The following is a 21,735-nucleotide window of genomic DNA, read 5'->3' on the forward strand; positions in this document are numbered from 1 at the left end:
CATTTTTGGAGTTGGATTTTTTTTTCGGAGTGATGTGTGATTACGTAAAACAGATTTCAAGCCTGGCCGGTGTCCTCAGTGGTTGAGATTCCCGGTCAGGGCACATACCTGGGTTGCTGGCTCAATCCCCAGTAGGGGGTGTGTAAGAGGCTGCCAATTGGCGATTCTCTCTCATCATTGATATTTCTCTCTCTCTTTACCTCTCCTTTCCTCTCTGAAATCAATAAAGACATATTTAAAACAAGACAAAACAAACAAAAAGAAACATTTCAAGGCGGGTGCAAAATCAAAGTGTTCTAATTAGGTTCTTTTGGTGGTAGGAATTAAGATATTTCGTGAAAGAGGGAATTAGTTAAAGAATAAACATGGTGCCCTGACTGATTTGGCTCAGTGGATAGAGCATCGGCCTGCAGACTGAAGGGTCCCAGGTTCGATTCCGGTCAAGGGCATGTACCTTGGTTGCAGGCACATCCCCAGTGGGGGGCGTGCAAGAGGCAGCTGAATCGATGTTTTTCTCTCTCTCTCATCGATGTTTCTAACTCGCTATCCCTCTCCCTTCCTCTCTGTAAAAGAATCAATAAAATATATTTAAAAAAAAAAAAGAATAAACATGGTGTAATAAGGAAAACATTTTACAAAAGTTCAAGGATGGGAAGAACTGAGCTATGTCAGGCCTCAGGAGTGGAAGTCGGTTCCAATTCTGCTTTAGAACCTGAGCAGCCTGGGCTCACAGGTCCTTGCCTGTACCTGTTCATGTGACCAGGTTAACAGCCCTGACTTTTTTTTTTTTTTTTAAGTTTTTTTTTTATTGATTTTTAGAGAGCGAGGGACAGAGAAAGAAACATTGATGTGAGAGCAGAACATCAATCAGCTGCCTCATGCATTTCCCCTACCAGGGACTGAACCCGCAACCCGGACATGTGCCCTGACCGGGAATTGAACCTGTAGCCTTTTGGTGTATGGGATGTAGCCCAGCAAACTGAACCACATTGGATTTCCAGATGCTTTTCTCTGGCTACTGCCAGACCATTTTAACCTCAGAATTTCAGTCTTCATATCCCTTTAGCTTAACTTTCTGCCACTACTGCCTAATGTTCTCTGAATTTCTTTTTTCTTTTCTTTTTTTGCTGAAATGACAAAATTTTATTTTTCAATTACAGTTTACACTTAATATTATTTTGTATTAGTTTCAGGTGTACAGCATAGTGGTTAGATAATCGTATACTTTACAAAGTCTTCCCCTTGATATTTCCACTCTCCACCTGGCACAGGACACAGTTATTACAATATTGACTATAATTCCCTATGCTGTACTTTACATCCCTAGTGACTATTTTATAACTTCCAATCTGGACTTCCTTTTTAAAAAAAATGTTTTTACTGATTTCAGAGAGGAAGGGAGAGGGAGAGAGAGCTAGAAACATCAATGATGAGAGAGAATCATTGATTGGCTGCCTCCTGCACACCCCACACGGGGGATCGAGCCCACAACCCGGGCATGTACCCTGACCGGGAATCAAACCGTGACCTCATAGTTCATGGGTTGATGCTCAACCATTGAGCCACACTGGCCGGGTCCAATCTGTACTTCTTTATCCCTTCACCTTTTTCATCCAGCCCCCCAACCCTCCTCTCTTCTGGCAACCATCCGTCTGCTCTCTGTGTCTACTATGAGTCTGTTTCAATTTTGTTTGTTCATTTATTTTGTTCTTTCGATTCCACATATAAGTGAAATCATATGGTATTAGTCTTTCACTGACTGACTTATTCCAGTTAGCATAATACCCTCTAGATCAGGGGTTCTCAAACTACGGCCTGCGGGCCACATGCAAACACAAATATTGTATTTGTTCCCATTTTGTTTTTTTACTTCAAAATAAGATATGTGCAGTGTGCATAGGAATTTGTTCATAGTTTTTTTTTAAACTATAGTCCAGCCCTCCAACGGTCTGAGGGACAGTGAACTGGCCCCCTGTTTAAAAAGTTTGAGGACTCCTGCTCTAGATCCATGCTGTTACAAATGGGAAGATTTTAATCTTTTTTATGGCTGAGTAATATTTCATGGTAGATATGTACCACAACTTTTTAATCCACTTGTTTATTGATAGGCACTTGGGTTCCTTTCATATCTTGACTGATAACTAGAGGCCCAGTGCATGAAATTCGTTCAGGGAGGGGGGGAAACCCTCAGTCCGGCCTGCACCCTCTCCAATCCAACTGCTGGTTTGTGCCCGTACTTTTAACACATTGCCTACCGCATAGAAATCTCTAAGACATGCGCCAGGGTCTGCACGTTTTGGGGCAAACTGCACGTTATTTAAATAATCATAACTACAGATCATAAAGCACTTTAGGTGTTGTTTTTCAATGTTTTACAGCATTCTCGTGAGTCTCAACCCTACTCAACTACATGCACCTAAACTCTTTCACAAGGCACGTGGGGCTACGTGTTCGGACCATAGGTTCAAGCTCACAACCACAGCCGTAGGCTATGACTGTGCTGGGAGGGCCCTGCCCTCCCGCTAGGACTTGCACGTGGCAGTGAGAGGACCCTGTCCTTTCATTAGTCCGAGGCTTGAACCTGGCCAAAACTCTGTACCTGCGCCCCACAGTGGACAAGACAGCGTGTTGACATCTAAGGTCCTTAACAGATGACGCGCGAATCACGAGAAAACCCCTGAGCTGTACGCGATGTGTTAACAGATGACAGCTCCATTGTTGTTTCTTTCTTTTCATGCTTAAACCCATTGGAATTAGTAGGTATTCAAAGTGTGTATCCATTTTGGGGGGAAACCCTTTATATCTCTAGTCAGTGGTGAAAGGAACCAATGGTGGATTTGGAACCCCCAGACAGGGAACCTTGCTCACTCCCCGCATGTCTCCCTACTACACTTGCCGCATGTCTCCCTCGGTGGCCGGCCCAGGTGTGCGGGAGGCTTGGCTTTCTTCGTCGCCCCAGGAAGGCTTGGCTTGGGCGGCGGCCATGAAGCTGGGTGGAGCGGGCAGAGGCTTGGCTTCCTTGGTCGCCCTGGAGCTGTGTGGAGCGGGCGGGAGGCTTGGCTTGGGCAGCGGCCATGGAGCCGGGTGGAGTGAGCGGGAGGCTTGGTTTCCTTTATCACCCCGGGCAGGCGGGAGGCTTGGCTTCCTTCGTCATCCCGGGTGGGATGCTGGCTTCCTTCGTCACCCCAGCTCCGTGGCTCCAGCTGGTGCCGCCATCTTTGTGGCTATGGGCGCTTCCATCTTTGTTGCGGAGTGATGGTTAATTTGCATATTACCCTTTTATTAGCATAGATGCCGCAATGAGTATAGGGGTGCATATATTCTTTTGAATTAGTGTCTTGGGTTTCTTTGAATATATATCCAGAAGAAGAATCACTGGGTCATAAGGCTTTTAAATTTTTGAGGACCCACTATGCTGTTTTTCACCAATCTGCGTTATCACCAGCAGTGCACAAGGGTCCCTTCTCTCCACATCCTCACCAACACTTGTTGATTGTGGATTTATTGATGATAGCCATTCTGACAGGTGTGAGGTGATGTCTCATTATTGTTTTAGTTTGCAATTTTCTGATGATTAGTGACATTGAACATCTTTTCATATTTCTGTTGGCCATCTGTATATTCTCTTGTGAGAGTGTCTGTTCAGATCCTCTGCCCATTTTTATTGGATTGTTTTCCTCTGAATTTCTTTTAAAAAAAACACATATTTTATTGATTTCAGAGAGTAAGGAAGAGGGAGAGGGAGATAGAAACATCAATGATGAGAAAGAATCATTGATCAGCTGCCTCCTGCACACCTCCTACTGGAGATCGAGCCCACAACCCAGTCATGTGCCCTGATCGGGAATTGAACGTTGACCTCCTGGTTCATAGGTCAATGCTCAACTACTGGGCCACACCAACCAGGGCTCTTCTGAATTTCTTAATCCAGACTCCCAAGAATAAGAATCAGGTTGGCTTAGCCATCTAAGGTCCCGTCTAGTTTTATAAATATTCAAATTAATAAAGTAAAAATATTGCAGGGTTGGGAGGTGTAAAGTTGATGCCCTTATGAAGCCTACATCTGGTGGACTAGACAATAGAATTTACTACTTTAATTAGTGATACTTTAGCAGAGCAGTAAGACAGGGAGCGGGTGCTCCTTTCATCTGGCAACTAATGAGAGCATTGTAGCTATTCCTTGTTCCTTCAGTTCTGGCAGGATGTCTCGACAACATTTGTTTAAACTGTATTCCTTACTACGACCTATAGTTCTGACCTTTTAATCATTTCCATACTCCCATTTCCTTTTCAACTTCCAGCTGGGTTGTTTTTTCTGTGTACCTATACTTCCAAGGGAAGAAATTAGTTTGTGGCATTTCCAAATATTTTATGAAGTCAGCTCATTGTCTCAAAGGTTTACATGTCACAGATGTCTGATACATTTCCATGTACCACTTCCCTGGGAACATCCTCCCCATCAATCATGAACCCAGCATCTTTCATGGCCCAGCTCGAACGCCACTTTCCCATACAAACCTTACTTGGTACTGTCCCCAATCCTCTCCTTTGCCCTCCAGAAACACATTGTAAGTCTCTTATAATTCTTACCCCATTCTATCTTGTAACACAGTTATGTGTGTAACTCTCTTCCCTAGCCCAACTCTCCCTGCCTCTTCCTTCTCCTTCACAATGATCAGCTCCTCAACTCTTTTGAAATATTTTACATAATGAATGGTATATAATGATACTAAATGGACAGCTAAGTTAGTGAGTGAATAGAATGAATTAAGAAAGCCGTGTTGGTGGGAGGTCATGTAGAGAACCAGATTTAATCCTGCCATCACAAGCCCGGAGGAGACACATTTGCTTAAGGATAAAATAGGGCTGTGAGTACTGTCCTGCGAAGTCTAAAGGGAAATGAACTAATAAATACTACACTTCCTTCTTGATGGGCTCTTTAAAACAGTTTAATCTGCTCTTCCCTATACAAATTCAGTATGGAAATCTTGAGTTTAGAGTACAGCTACCTTGAGGCCAATTTCTCATTCCAAAAGAATATTCATTTTACAAAAGAGGTCTTTAGATAGTTTTTCCCCCTTAAAGCATTTTTAAATTTAATTTTTTCATTATGGAAAATTTCAAAGTTACAGTAGAGAAAATTGTACAGTATATCCCAATGTGTTATTGGGGGGTTATCTGAAGAAGCCCAACTTCAATGAGTGTCAATATTTTATCATTCTTGTTTCATCTATCTCCACCATCATCTCACAGTTTTTCTTTTGCTGAAATATTATCATGTAAATTTCACACATCCTATCATTTCACTATAAATACTTCAGGTGTGTCTGTTTTAAAAACATTACATAATGCCATTAACCCATCTAACAAAATTGACAATGAGTCCTTAATATCATCTAATATCTAGTTCATGTTCTATTTTTCCCCATTGTCTCAAAAACGAGTTGATATATTCCAATTTGTATCAAAACACGGTATGAATGCCCTAGCTGGTTTGGCTCAGTGGATAGAGCATCAGCCCAAGGACTGAAGGGTCCCAGGTTGGATTCCAATGATTAGTGACATACCTGGATTGCAAGCTTAAGCCCCGGCCCTGGTCAGGGCATGTGTGGGAGGCAACCAATTGATGTGTCTCTCTTATATCAATGTTTCTCTCTCTGCCTCTGCCCCTCCTTTCCACTCTCTCTAAAAATCAATGGAAAAAATACCCTTGGGTGAGGTTTAATAAAAACTAACCAAACAAAAAACAACAACAATAAAACAAACATCATATGAATATGTCGTTTTCTAGATTTGTCTCTGAAGCCTATTTTAATCTATTACAGTGTCTCCTCCTCGACCTTTCTGTTAAACCTTAACCGGGGATTGAACCTGCAACCTTTTTGGTGTATAGGACAATGCTCCAACCAACTGAGCCACCTATCTAAGGCCACTTTTTTTTTTTTTTTTAAGAAACCAGGTGATTTGTTCTATAGAATCTTCCAAATTCAAAATATAGCGGATTGTATCCTCATGGGGTTGCATGTAATTTCTGTGAATTAATGGTTAGATTTAGAGGACTGATTAGATTCAGGTTCCCTTAAATTTTTTCTTAGTTATTTTTTTAATATATCTTTATTGATTTCAGAGAGGAAGGGAAGAGAGAGAGCTGGAAACATCAATGATGAGAGAGAATTATTGATTGGCTGCCTCCTGCACGACCCCTAATGGGGATCAAGCCTGCAACCCAGGCACATGCCCTTGACTGGAATCGAACCTGGGACCCTTCAGTCCGCAGACTGACACTGTATCCACTGAGCCAAACCAGTTAGGTTTTTTGTTTGTTTGTTTGTTTGTTTTTGTTTTGTTTTTAATTGACTTGAGAGAGAGGAAGGGAGAGGAAGAGAGAGATAGAAACATTGATAAAAGAGAAACATCAATTGGCTGTCTCCTCCATTTCCCCTACTGGGGATCAAGCTGGCAAACCAGGCATGTCTCCTGACCGGGAATTGAACTGGCGACCTCTGGTGCATGGGTCAACTTTTAATCACTGAGCCACACTGGCTAGGCCAGGTTCCCTTTTTGGTCAAGAATCCTATATAATAGCCGAAACCGGTTTGGCTCAGTGGATAGCGCGTCGGCCTGCGGACTGAAGGGTCCCAGGTTCGATTCCGGTCAAGGGCATGTACCTGGGTTGCAGGCATATCCCCAGTGGGAGATGTGCAGGAGGCAGCTGATCGATGTTTCTCTCTCATTGATGTTTCTAGCTCTCTATCGCTCTCCCTTCCTCTCTGTAAAAAATCAATAAAAAAAAAAACATGTTAAAAAAAAGAAGAATCCTATATAATAAAAGGTTAATATGCAAATTGTCCAGGGGGCGCGGTCCCAGCCAACCGGACCCCACCCATGCATGAATTCGTGCACCAGGCCTCTAGTACTATATAAGTGGTGCTTTCTACTTCTTGTCACTTTTTATGAAGAGGTCCCGTAATGTCTGATTGTCCTATCTTTAGTGATGAAGATGGGAGTGTGGGTTCGTCATTTCAGTCTGGTCCGTCCATTGTAACATTCTTTATCTGATCTCCTACTCAATGGTTTTAGGAGCTATTGATGTTCTTTGTTGTGTAGATCTATTATTGCCTGAGGGGTTACAAAATGGTGTTTTCCTAATTCTCTCAGTTCTTCTCTAATAGCTGTTATTTGTGTATAAAGAAGACTTTTTCTCATGCATGGTTACCCTGAAATACAGTTCATAGGCAGCTGGATTCTTTCCCCTGTACATTTAATATCCTTAAAAGTTTATCATTTGACAAAAAAGCCGAGGGACACATTTACTTACTGCTAACAAATTAGGACTTTAGAAAGTTGAGCAGAACTATAAAAAAGAGCCCTAGCTGGTTTGGCTCAGCAGATAGGACACTGGCCTGACGACTGAAGGATCCCAAGTTTGATTCCGGTCAAGGGCACCTGCCCAGGTTGCGGGCTCGATCCCCGGTTGGGGGCGTGCAGGAGGCAGCCGATCGATGATTCTCTCTTATCATTGAATCATCGATTCTCTCCCTTTCCCTTCCTCTTTGAAATCAATAAAAATATATTAAAAAAAAAAAAAGAAGAATCAGTGCTGAGCCCCTGCCCAGTTCCCAGCGGGAGGGACATGAGTGTCCCTGGGCCGCCACGGTCGGACGGGGTCCTGATGGGGAGGCCGGGGAGCGGACCCCGGGTTTAAGTGACACTTCTCCAGATGGAGGGTTAATAGAGGACCTGCCTGGAGAAGACAAAGCTGTGAGCCATTGGCAGAAGCATTGCTTTCTCACTACCTGCTGGATCTGCAGAGATCAAAACAAGCCCTCCAGGAACTCATGCAGAACCACGGGAACAAGAGGTTTCAAAATTTAAAGAATGTCATTCTGTGTTAGATATTAATGCTTTGTTCACTGAAGCCAAACGCGTTCATGCCAAGTTGGTAAATATAAGGAAGGAAATGCTGGTGCTTCACAAAAAGACATCAAAAGTTAAAAAAAAAGAGCACTAAACTGCAGCAGAAGAGGCAGAAAGAAGAGCTGGGAAGGGAACAGCAAGGAGAGGAGGAATTTGAAAGAGAAAAGCAGTTAACTGAAAAGTTGAATGTGTTTGTGTGTTCTTCCCTGCCCCTGTCCCACGTGCTTTGCATTTAAGAAGACTTAAGAGCAGACTGACGTTAAGGTGGTGCCTCATACCATCATGTCCTGATTGAAATCCTTCCAGGAGTGCTGCCTCTAATGTTCATTTTAGCCATTTGAGAAGCTGCTTCTCCCCCCGCCGTCCCCCTTAAGTAAAAAACAAAATGTCATTTGGTTGGACATTTATGCGTAATTTTTCAATTTCTGTTTTACTTCATTTTAAAATTCAGTATTTTTGGCCTTGAATCACATATGAACTGGAAAATGGTTTGCTTGTTTTTTAATAGTCTAGACTTTAAATAGTTAAAAATTAGTACGAGCGTTTTAGTTTCCTAATAACTGTGGAATTAAGTTTCAGTTTCTTATTTTATGAAATGACGTGTCTCTTTTGGCATACAATGCTGGCTTTTGGCAAAAAAAAAAAAAAGAATCAATGCTTTTTACACTTTAAGTGAATGGGAAAATAGCATTTAATTAATTTACCAAAGTTGGAATAATTTCTGCATTTTTTAAAAAGCATGAGTGCTGGTACATCTGTATCAGAAATATGTAGGGATGTAGTCCAAAAAAAGAGAGAAAAATACCAGGAGAAAATTATCTGAGAAATCTTTGCTTAGTGGCTGGAAGTTAAGGACAGAAAGTACTTGGGCCTACGGGACAGGGGGCAAGTGAATTGTTACTCTCTCTTCTTTGTAGCCCGCAGCCGGCACAGACCCTGCCAGAGCCTGGTATCTCGGTATTTCATCCTAAGCAGAAGCTTCCCTTCCCACCATTGAATGGATATGAGGTACCTGGTTTTTACTTTTCCGTGGGTGGCTGTGGGAAGGTGGGGAAAAGCACTTTGCTACAAGTGTGTGTATTTGTTTGAATGAAAGAACACATCGCTTCTGTGAAACTCTGGGGTCAAGATTTAAAGGTGGGCGGCTAAATGGTGATGGTGTCACTTTCCCAGGGACGACTGCCCTGTCCCAGGAGCCTTGTCGTCTCCAGAGTCCTGCCACACAGGATCTCACTGGGCAGACCCTCTGACAAGCCTGTGAGATAGGTGTTAGTACCTTACTTTATGGGCGAGAAAACGGGAACTCGGAGAGTGACAGTGACTTGTCCACTAGTTGGAGTTCAAAGGCTGGTTTCAAGGGGAGACACACAGACTGTGCCTCAGCACGTCACCTGGTGCGGCTGGGGCGAGATTTCCTCGGTCGTTGAGGCTGCGCGTCATGCTCAAGCTCGGGGTACAGGCTGCTTTGCTCGGGCTGCAAGGGCACCTTCAATGGCCTTTAACTCGCCAGGTCACTGGACTAAGGCACGCACCTTGGGGGTCTCCCTTTACCTCTCTGCATAATGCTTCGTTAGCCACGTCAGCCTGAACAGACAGGCCCAGTGCCAACTAGTTCCATGGAATAAACTGCCAGACCGGGCAACCTAAACCAGCTTATCCCGCCTGCTGTCAGAGGCCTGGCAACGATACTCAGTGGCATAGGGGGCCACACATGTGGCCATCGCATGCTTTAAATATGTCCTGTTTCACATTTTTACATTTAAAAATTTTTTTTTTAGTTGTCAGAGATCAATAGCTATGGCTCGGAATATGCCAAAGTAAGTGGGTATGTTAGAGCGACGATGAAACACGTCAAGATTGAGAAGATCAGGAAGCTCAAGAATCTGCAGCTCTTGGATACTTTTCAAAGGTTGGTGGCCATGTGATCAAGTTTCTTCGCGAAGAGTTTACAGGGATTCGTTGAGGCCTATCCTTTGAGATGTATAGTCCCTGGTTTCTTTCAGTAGTCAGCAGTTTCTTCGATCTCTAGTTCTCATTGTGTACACTGGAGCTTCTCTCTTTCAGTGTTCGTTTTGTAATCCAATGATTTCACGTGTCTGTCATTTAAAAGTTTTCACCAATTTTGTTTTCTAAAGCTGTTTTCTTAATGTCAGTAGCTCCATTCTGAACGCTGGTGAAATGACATTTTAAGGCAATTAGACTCTAGTTGGCATTAATGTTGTTAACCATTGTGGGAGAAGAAATGTTCTCGGTATTAAGTTTCACATTTCCTGTGTTAGGAAAAAAATGGAGATGAAGGTCACCGAAAAATACCTATTTTGTGCCACACACCGCGCTCACGTAGATTCTATCTGTGCGAATAATTTCGACTGGATCTTGCATGGGACTTCTGAAGGCACCTATGGAAAAGGTTTGTGCTGGAATAGGGAAGCCTGGGTCGTAGGTCATAACGCGGGCTGTGCGTTGCTTCTGTTATGAGGTTGTGTGATTATTTTATATGAACCAGAAAGTCCAAACTTCCGTAGTCAAGGAGAGAAAATAGCTCACCTGCCTTAAGTGCCCAAATTAGAGTGGCAAGTTGGCCTGGGACCTGATGGCCACACCTGAGTCCTGCTCCAGTCTTCCGTTTTCGGAAGAGAAAACTTCCCTTTTTTCTGAAACACCTTAATTCTCTGAGACTCTTGGATCTCATACACACTTGCAAGCTACACCACCTGTTGGCTATTACTCAGTTCTGGCTGTGGCTCTCTCTGACCATGTCCATCCCGTAGAAGCCGCAGGAAGTAGCCTCCATTGCCACGAAGAGGTTCTGATAAAAGATGGGAGCAGAGGCCTCCCCATTGCAGGCCATGCGGGGTCCCCTGGGGACTGAAGTCACACAGGTCTGTCCACACATGAAGTCTTTTCAGCTCTCTCTGTTTGCTCCTCACCTTCCTGCAATTCTTAGAAACAAAACCAACAAAAAAAACAAAGTCTCTCTCGTCTTAAAGGAACACATAATAGTTTATCAAGGTTCAAAGTGGGCTCAATTCATACAACTAAGATTAAAATCATACACGCACACCTCAAAAAAGCAAAAAGCCAATTAGTCAACAAATATTTTTCATTGATTTTTTTAATGTTTTTATTGATTTTGGAGAGAGATGAAGGGAGAGGGGAAGAGAGAAACATCCATGTGAGAGAGAAATATCAGTTGGCTGCCTCCCGCACGCCCCCTACTGGGATTTGAGCCTGCAGCCTGGGCATGTGCCCTGACTAGGAATCAAACCAGCAACCTTTCGGTGCATGGGGCAATGCTCAAGCAACTGAACCACACCCTCCTGGGCAGTCAACAAATATTTTTGAGTACCTGCTATATGCTAGATGTTGGGGACACAGTGGTAAACAAGTTAGACATGCCCTCCCCTCCCCAATTATTTCACATGATTAATAAAATGATTGCATGTGCAGCTTCTGGGGAGGAAAAGAATATGTCCTGTGGACATCTAACCCAGCTGGAGAGGTGTTCCCCAGGAAAGGCAGATAGGGGTTCCTCTGCCATCTAGAGTGAGTCAGCATGTAGAGTCAGGGACAAGTGATGGAAAGTATGGCCACACGACAGATTTGGGACATGACCCTAAGTGCATCGGAAGCTAATGAAGGGTTTAACTTGGTCTTATTCCGTGTGTTGTCTAGTTAACAAAGCCCATTATTTTTTGCAGTGCATTTCTAGAGCCCATTCTGATCGTCAGAAGCTGACTATGATTCTCTCTTTTTCCTTATATATTCCTTCCAAAGATTCTAATTCTCTCTGAGGCAAAGAATGTGTCTGGATAAATAAAAAATGGTTATGTATCAAAAAAGTGCAAAAAAACATAAGAAATGAAAAACACAGCACAGTGTCTTTGACAGTACTATCTCATTACATCAGTTATACCAGTTGAATGTTAAAACCTGAATAAAGTAGATTTTAGAAAGTCAGCATATTGGAAAGTCTAAGTGTGACTTGTGGAACAAATCACATCCAGCTAGGGCAAAAAAAAAAAAAAAGATTTGAGAAGAGTGTTTATGAAGATGAGACACGGTGGCAAAGGCTTGGGAGGCTATAGATAGTCTAAGATTTCTAGGACTAAAGCAGAAAAAAAAGGTCTTTACAAGTCATGATTGTATTTATGAAAAAATAAAAATAAAACCATATTAGCTTAAATGTGCATATCTGTATGTACATGCCTAGGAACAGGTGTGTAAGAGAATTCCCACCAAGCTGTTAACTGTTTGGGAAGGAGAGTGGGAGTGGAAATGGTAGGTCAGTAAAGTCAGACTATCATTTAAAAAAAAAATATATATATATATATATATATATATATATAATTTATTTTTTTAAATATATTTTTATTGATTTCAGAGAGGGAGAGGGAGAGAGAGAGATAGAAACATCAATGATGAGAGAGAATCACCGATTGGCTGCCTCCTGCATGCCCCACACTGGGGACCGAGCTTGCAACCCAGGCATGTGCCCCTGGCCGGAATCGAACTGGGACCCTTCAGTCCGCAGGCCTACGCTCTACCCACTGAGCAAAACCGGCCAGGGCAGCCGTGGGCAAACTACGGCCTGTTTGAAATGAATAAAACTATTGAAAAAAAAGACCGTACCCTTTTATGTAATGATGTTTACTTTGAATTTATATTAGTTCACACAAACACTTCATCCATGCTTTTGTTCCGGCCCTCCCGTCCAGTTTAAGAACCCATTGTGGCCCTCGAGTCAAAAAGTTTGCCCACCCCTGGGCCAGGGCAATACTTTTTATTGACTTCAGAGAAGGGAGAGGGAGAGGGAGAGGGAGATAGATAGAAACATCAATGATGAGAATCATTGATTGGCTGCCTCCTGCACTGGGGATTGAGCCTGCAACCCAGGTATGTGCCCTGACTGAGAATCGAATCATGACCTCCTGGTCCATAGGTTGATGCTCAACCACTTGAACCACACTGGCTGGGCCGGACTGTCATTTTTAACTCTAAATATTGTTGAACATCATTTACCCAGAATACCCAGTAGCGTACCTATTCACGATAAGCAATATTTCATGAATTCAAACATCTGAATTATTAAAAAAAAGCAAAAAATCATAAACATTTGCAAAAAAGTATTTAACATTTACTACTATAAATACTACAGATTCATTTTTCCTATTACTTTTTGCATAGAAATCAGACTTTTCAATATATACTCATTTCATTTAAACAGGCAGAAAAGGCCCTAGCTGGTTTGGCTCTGGATTGAGAGTCGGCCTGCAGACTGAAGGGTCCTGGGTTCAATGCCAGTCAAGCGTACATGCCTGGGTTGCAGGATTGATCCCCAGTGGGGGGGCGTGCAGGAGGCAGCTGATCAGTGATTGTCTCTCATCATTGATGTTTCCATCTCTCTCTCTCTTCCCTTCCTCTTTGAAATCGATAAAAATATTTTAAAAAATAAATAATATAAAAGGGCAGAAAAGCATGTGGCATTGATAAAAATAAAAATAGGAATATTTTATTTGTTAGGAACTTGTTGATCTGCTGAGTATGGAAACCTCAGTGATTATCAGAGGGTGCTTTAGAGTTGAGGATGAGGAATCAACTGTCTTTGAAAAGCTCTGCCAGGGTAATGGCTTGCCATTCTATGCCTCTTCCTGTCACATTTTTCACGACCTTACCATCAGTAGTAAATGACCTGTGTCCCTTACAATATTAAATGGCCTTTGCTGGAATATCTTTAGTTCATCAGTTATAATTCAACTCACCCTGCATGAATTGCATCATTGTGATATCTCCACTTGGTCATTGCACCCAGTGGCTCTCACCATCACAGTGAGCCCTGCACACTAGCAAATGTTTCTGTTATTCCAGTAGGATTATGCACTGTATTCAAGTTTACTTGTATAATAATATAATAAACACTCTTTAAATACAAAGGAAAGCCCTAACTGGTTTGGCTCAGACTCTACGGTCCCAGGTTCGATTCCGATCAAGGGCATGTACCTTGGTTGTGGGCACAACCCCAGTAGGGAGTGTGCAGGAGGCAGCTGATGGATGTTTCTAACTCTATCCCTCTCCCTCCCTCTCTGTAAAAAAATCAATAAAATATATTAAAAAAATAAAAATAAAAATAAATACAAAGGAAAGCTTGTAAGTATCAGTCAGGTATTGTTGACATATACTTAGTCCAGTGACTTTTTTCAAACTTTTTCGTGTCATGGCACACACAAACTAATTGCTAAAATTCTTTGGCACACCAAAAGAAAAATAAAAAGGTATAATTTTGATTCATCCACACCAGACAGCTATGGTTGTGTTGGCTGCTGTTGTTTTTTTATTTAACAATCTAAGGGGGAAAAGGTCAGCACCCCTGACTAAATAGTCAGGTATTGAATGTTTTAAAAATTCTTGCGGCATACCGGTTGAAAATGGCAGGCTTAGCCAATGCCTGTCATCTAATTGTGTGTAAATAATGTTATAAACTACATACTTCCTTTTATAATAATTCTTAACCTTTTTTTCTTATTATTTCTAGGAAATTACTTTACAAAAGATGCCATTACTGCCCATAAAAACTTCCAGTCTGATCCCCAAAACATCGTTATGTTTTTTGCCCGAGTCCTGGTCGGAGATGTTATTGAAGGAAAGAGGAGTTACACAAGCCCTCCTCCACCGTATGACAGCTGTGTGGATTCAAGGTTGAATCCTTCCATTTTTGTCATCTTTCAGAAAAATCAGATTTACCCAGAATATGTGATTGAATATACCGAAGCAGATAAAGCCTGCGTGGTTAGTTAGAAATGATGAGGACACCATCACAAAGGATGCCATAGCCATTCCGTCCACTTATAAAACCCGATCGCCGCCGATAACCGTTAAACTTTTTTACATTTTCTCAATTACTTATCAAATGCCTTAGGTCTGTGGTTCCCAAACTTTGTTGCACATGTGAATCATCTGGAAACAGACAAACAAAAATCCCAGTGTTCAGAATGCATCCCCTTCCAACTAAATCACTGTTTCTGCGGGCGAGAGCCAGGCAGCGGTGTGTGTCGTAAATTTTGGGAACCACTGCCTTAACTGTAACTGTAACTGTAAAGAACGATTTCTAATACTGTGATTGCAGCAACTACTGTCTCTCCCAAATACTCTTACAGTTTACTGTATGGCACGGTTTTGTTTTGGTTAAATTGAAAAAAACTTAATTTGGGAACTTTGAGAGAAATCTAAAAATGCCTATTGAAATAAGCACATAAGACAGTACAGCCTTGGATAATGATTGTGAAAAGTTGGGGGAGGGGAATGCTTAGGAATATCCGGGGGGGGGGGGGGAGTAAAGGTAATTTAAATGCCATTACAGACACAGCCTGCGTACCGTACCATTGCAGTGAAACTGATGTGGGGCATACATTTCGTTATCTCTACGTTTATTTAGGGGGCCCCATCCAGGTCGACTCTGGAATTCATAAAAAAGAGTTGCCAAGTGTGGCTCAGAGAGAAGTACCAACTCGAGTTAAGGGCCCATTTGAGGTCTTAATATCATTATGTCAAAGTAGACTCTTAGGTTCTGATCAATATGATTCCAGAGAAGGCTTTTCTCAGGTTGGACTTTCATGAGGTGTGTGTATTGGGGGAGCACTGAGGCGCAGTTACCCGAGTCACACAGGCATGACTGACAAACTGGAGGGCTCCTATCGTCGTTCGCTGTGGCAGATGAGGCTCACCGAGGAATTAGGAGCAGGGCCCTCCTGTTGCAGGATGGGCCCCCTAAGGAGACAAGATTTGTTTCCTGGTGAGCACAGAATCAGAACTAATAGGATAATGCCTCAGACAGGCTTTGCGCCTGTAAGAGGCTTTTTTTTTTTTCCTAATGTAACGAAATGTATGGAATTGTTGTGCAGTCAGTTTTTAGAGCAATTAAGCTGCCTGGACCAAGTTCCTTATTATGAGTCAGGTTTTTCCTTTCAATTTTCCTTTTCAAACATTCCATCCCAATCTCCAAATATTCCTTATAGATCCTTCCAGCAGACATGTTATAAAAACTAATTAGCATTTGAGGTTTTATATGTCAGATTTTTAATCAGTACACAGCCTGCTACAATTCTTTGGCTTAAAGGATCCACCAGTAACAAATGTTTAGAGGACTTTTTAGCATAAAGTTGTTTTCTGGGAGGTTTGCCACAAATACTCTTGTTTACTTCTTCCTTTTTCATGGTAGTTTCCGTTCTGGAGTTTTCATTTCCTGATCTTGACCTTCAGTGTTGCAGAGATCCAACTTATACAACTCTCTCCGACCGCCCATTAGACATCTCTAGTGGGATATTTCACAGGCATCTCTGCTTTACCAGGTACAAAACAGGATTCTGGCTCTGCCTCCCTCAGATGAACCAGTTCCTCCCCAGGGTTCTGTATGTAAGTACGTGGTATCACCATCCACACATCTGCTCAAACAGCAATCCACAAGTTGCCCTGGACCCCCTCCCCCTACCTTCCCCTGAGCATCTAAGCTGTTCTCAAGTTCTGTTTTCCCTCTTAAATACCTTGGTCTCCTTCTACATTGTTCTTTATTTGGCAGCAAGAATGGCCATATTTTAAAATTTTTTACTTAATAATCATCATCTTTCAAAACACAAATCTGATCATGCCTTTAGAGTAAAGTTCAAGATCATTATCATGGCCCCACATGATCTCTGCCTTCCCTACCCTCCATCATTTATTTTCTCCCACACAAGCCGCTCTGGCTTTCCTCCAGTCCTTTGGGATCTCTCACATAGCTCATTGGTCTTCAATTAGCATCGCTGCCTTCTTTTTAAATGGCAGATACTTTGTAACGTCCACATTATTATCCTCAAAATGCAATTTAGTGGTAATGTACTCTCTCTACCTAGATACAATTTTAGAAATACATTTAAAATTAAGTAATGTTAATATAAAAGGGAAGTTAAAAGTACATAACTTGGATACAACTATACTAGAAGACCTAATTAAGTACTCAGATGTTTACATCTATTTAGAATGAATAAGCAGGTAGGAGATTAGAAGCTTTTTTGTACAAAGAAGTATGGGAAAATGAAACAGCAGGGATACAAGTGGACATTAGAATAGAAACTAGTGACATAATAACTTACTTGCATATGCTGATAATAAGGACACCTTAATTGATGTGGATATTTTTAAAAAATATATATTTCTTTATTGATTTCAGAGAGGAAGGGAGAAGGAGAGAGAGATAGAAACATCAATCATTGATCGGCTGCCTCCTGCATGCCCCCTAATGGGCTATATCCCTCTTCCTTCCTTTCTGAATTTCATTATGTAAATGCTCCGGCATGACTACGGTATACGACATCATGAAATAGATATTTATTCCTGCTTTGAGTGAATACCTTTGGATTTAGGAATCGATCAGAGGCTACTTCCTATAAAGAAGTACAGGAAAATGAAAGATAAGACACTAGACACTAGAATGAAGACCAGTATTAGGGTAAGTGATAATAGACCATTACCTTATCTGTGTATGGTAAGGGAAAGAGCGAAATTACCTTACTGTAAATAAGGATAATAAGACAAGGCAAATTACAGATTGTCTAAGAGGAAAACATATATATTCTCTCAGGTGACCTGTAGGTCCTACATAAATGTCCAGCGGACATTAGAAAGTCGTATAGATACTGAATAATTCTTCGTTTTGTGGGGCTAACCCATATATTGCAGGACATCTGTTATCCCTGGTTGCATCCACTGAGTGCAAATAATAATTCCCAGTTATGAAACCAAAACCCATCAATTTCTTTTTTCTTTTTTTTAAAATATATTTTATTGATTTTTTACAGAGAGGAAGGGAGAGAGAGAGAATTAGAAACACCGATCAGCTGCCTCCTGCACATCTCCCACTGGGGATGTGCCCACAACCAAGGTACACGCCCTTGACCGGAATCGAACCTGGGACCTTTCAGTCCGCAGGCCGACGCTCTATCCACTGAGCAAAACCGGTTTCGGCCCCATCAATTTCTAAACTATCACTGGTGAGAACCACAGATTCGGTTAACATCTAGCATCTTGAGATTAGCGTGTTTACCTTCATAAGGAGTCCTATAGATTAGATAGGATGCTTGCCTCCCAAATCCGGTTTTTAAAATAATTTGTGCCTTGCTTTGTTAATTTTTAGCGTCTATCCAACTCGAGGTTGTCTGCTTTCTGCATTAGTATGTAAGCTCCTTGAGGGCCAAGCCAACTTGCCTTGTTCACTGTGCTGGACCCCATAACTAGCTGACTGCTTCAGACCTTGATAAAATAGTGTGGACGTTAGCTCAAGTATTTGTATTTCATTCATTGAATTGTATCTTCTTCTTCAAGCTCAATTAGAGACTAATAAAAAGTAAATGCAAATTTTTCTCTGCTGCCTTCATTTGCTTTATTTCTAGGTATCTCCACAAGACAGCCAACTGCAGACACACACGATTCAATGAGGGATAGAGAATGTGTTTTGCCCCTTCCAGCTTTATCATTCCAGGACTCAATGACGAAGGAGCCTTCAGCACATGGCTGGGAAAGGCAGGGTGGTGGTGGCAGAGAAGTCCACAGCCTGTGGGCACATCTTTTGTTGAGGAGGAGGAGGAGAGAGAGAGAGAGAGAGAGAGAGGCTGGAAGCTGCTAAGATATCTTTTTTCCTGTGGTCAGGGGTAGGACCAGGGCGAGACTGAGGCACAAAAGTTAAAAGTGTAAATGGTCTTCAGAATTTTCCTTTGAAAGCCCTTCTCATTCTTTCATCACAAAGCTTGGATGGAGAGAGCGGAAAATCCCTGTGTGGCAGCGTAGATTTGATGAAAGTGAAGGCAGAATTGCCATGATTTGGACCTCAAGGTAAATAGCAACCTGTTGCTTGTCTGGAGCATGGAAATGCCACCAAACCAAGCATGAGCAGGTGTTTGAGTTTTTCCAATTAGTCATTTATCCTCTTTGTCTATTTTCTCGGGCATGTCTCAAGTTTTCAGACATATTTAACGTTGCTATTCCCCAGGTTTAACCTCCCTTCTGTGCTTCTCATTCTTCGTTTTTGCTAAGTGATCTTACCAACTTTCACAGCTTCTGCCACCTAGTACTTTGATGTCACTCACCTATATTTCCCTTCATCTTCCTTCAACTCTTGATCTGAATATACAACAGTCTACTGAGAATCGATCTTGGATTGTCCATTGCAAACTAAATATAAAAATTGAGATTATAATCACTTAAGTCGTGTTTCTTTTCCATTATTCCTTGTCTTGCTTTTCTAGAAATCCATTCTTAACTGCTGCCAGGGATATTTCTAAAACACATATCCTACAGCATGGCCAGGCACTGTTTTAAGTTTAGGCATACAGCAAATGAAATTCCTGCTTTCGCACACTTGAATCCTACAAATGCATAAGTAAGCAAGATGAAAAATCAGTGGTAGTTTTCATGTAAAGGAAGTGGGGGAGAGAGAGAGAGAAACATCAACGATGAGAGAGAAACATTGATTGGCTGCTTCCTGCACGCCCCACACTGAGGATTGAGTCTGCAACCGAGGCATATGCCCGGGAATCGAACTATGACCTGGTCCATAGGTTGACACTCAACCACTGAGCCACGCCGGTTGGGCTGGGGAGCTACTTTAGATTGGGAGGTCAGGAAAGGTCTTGCTGAAGAGAAGACTAGAACTGCCAAGCTCAGAGTTGAATGACAAAACGGAGATCTCTAGATGAGGGGGGAAGCATTCTAGGCAAGGGATCATGTCACCTCCCTCTCCCCCACTAACGAGTTCCTGAAGTGGCTTCCCAAAGTCTTCCTATCTAATAAAAGAGTAATATGCAAATTGACCATCACTCCAACACAAGATGGCCAGCAGCAGAGGGCAGTTGGGGAAGATCAGGCCTACAGGGGGAGGGCAGCAAGAGAGGACCAGGCCAGCAGGGGGAGGGCCGTTGGGGGGGACCAGGCCAGCAGGGGGAGAGCAGTTGGGGGGATCAGGCCAGCAGGGGGGAGGCCATTGGGAGGGGGACCAAGCCAGCAGGGGAGGGCAGTTGGGGGGGATCAGGCCAGCAGGGGGGAGGCCCTTGGGTGGGGGGCCAAGCCAGCAGGGGAAGGGCAGCTGGGGGGATCAGGCCAGCAGGGGAAGGGCAGCTGGGGGGGACCAGGCCAGCAGGGGGAGAGCAGTTGGGGGGGATCAGGCCAGCAGGGGGGTGGCCATTTGGGGGGGGACCAAGCCAGCAGGGGAAGGGCAGTTGGGGGGGATCAGGCCAGTAGGGGAGGGCAGTTGGTGGGGACCAGGCAGCAGGGGGAGGGCAGTTTGGGGGGACCAGGCCAGCAGGGGGAGGACAATTGGGGGCAATCAGGCCAGCAGGGGAGCAGTTAGGTGTTGATCAGGCTGGAGGGGAGTGGTTAGTGGCAATCAGGCAGGCAGGCAGGCGAGCGGTTGGGAGCCAGCAGTCCTGAATTGTGAGAGGGATGTCTGACTGCCCATTTATGCCTGATCTCACACTGGGCAGTCGGACATCCCTAAACGGGCAGTTGGACATCCCTTGAGGGGTCCCAGATTGGAGAGGGTGCAGGCTGGGCTGAGGGACATACCTTTCCCGCCCTCCTCCCCTCCCCCTGCACAAATTTTGTGCACTGGGCCTCTAGTCAGTATATAAGTCTAAACTTAATAGCATGGAGAGAAGGTCTTCTGACATCTGGCCACTTGCCTTCCTCTAGTTTCTTTACATGACATTAACTCATTCGATCCTCAGAACCACCCTATAAAATAGCAATGAGGCTAGTTGAATTCCCAGGTTATGTCTTATTCATCTTTGTACTGGGTCACTGCATTAGCCGTTGGCTCAATAAATGTTCATTAAATGAGCACGGTGTTGGCAAAAAGGATGGTTGCTTAGTAAATGTACAGGTCTAGACCTGTGCTGTCCACACAACTATCAAGTGAGCCACGTGGGTAATTTACAATTTTCTCATAGCTACATCAGAGAAGTAAAGAAGCAGATGAGCCTAGCCAGTGCGACTCAGTGGTTGAGCATCAACCCACGACCCAAGTATTTCTGGTTTGATTCCTGGTCAGGGCACATGCCTGGGCTATGGGCTTGATCCCCAGTGGGGGGTGTGCAGGAGGCAGCCTATCAATGATGTTTCTCTCTCATGATGTTTCCCTCTCACTTCCCCTCTCTTTAAAGATCAATAAAAACATTTTTTAAAAAGCAGATGAGATTATAACATTTTATTTAAATGTCAATATAACACGATTAACAAAGTTATCAGTGAGATATTCTGCATTCTTTTCATTCTAAACCTTTGAATTTCAGTGTGTGTGTCTCACACATCACATCTCAATTTAGACTGGTCACATTTCAAGTGCTCTACAGCCACTTACGGCTGGCTGGTGGCCACGTCCTCACTTACTGACTTCCTAAGGCTACCCGCACCTTCTACCACATGATAGAACATGAGAGACAGAAATTAGCCGTTAACAACTGTGGGCCAGCTCTGACAAAAGACTGCTCACATTCCTGTATACCTGTTGGAATTTAGGATTAATTTCTAGTTATTTATTTCTCCGACTATCCCGAAGAGACAATAGTCAGATGCCGCAGAACCTGGGAGACTCTGCTTATTTGCACACGAACTTCCAATCTTCTGCCCACAGTTAATACACAGGAACAGACACTTAAACAATCACAAAAGCTTATTCAGTGTACAACAGGCTCCAAGACAACACTTTATTCTGGCTATAGGTGGCAAGAGATGTTATGACAGATGTTATAGAATCCAGATGTTAAAACAGGAATGGAATGAAGGATCATCATTGCC

At 42.9% G+C, this 21,735-nt stretch overlaps 1 protein-coding gene across 1 annotated transcript; it reads left to right on the plus strand.

Moving 5' to 3' along the window:
• The first annotated feature begins 6,969 nt into the window (after positions 1-6,969).
• LOC118666611 (zinc finger CCCH-type antiviral protein 1-like) lies at positions 6,970-18,307 on the plus strand. The gene is made up of 5 exons (XM_036329002.1): positions 6,970-7,008; positions 8,776-8,925; positions 9,696-9,826; positions 10,197-10,327; positions 14,450-18,307. The coding sequence occupies exons 1-5, from the start codon at positions 6,970-6,972 to the stop codon at positions 14,710-14,712; spliced, it is 714 nt and encodes a 237-aa protein (XP_036184895.1). The 3' UTR covers positions 14,713-18,307.
• Positions 18,308-21,735: the final 3,428 nt, after the last annotated feature.

The sequence above is a fragment of the Myotis myotis genome, unplaced genomic scaffold, assembly GCF_014108235.1.
Source record: "Myotis myotis isolate mMyoMyo1 unplaced genomic scaffold, mMyoMyo1.p scaffold_m19_p_11, whole genome shotgun sequence".
NCBI lineage: Eukaryota > Metazoa > Chordata > Mammalia > Chiroptera > Vespertilionidae > Myotis > Myotis myotis.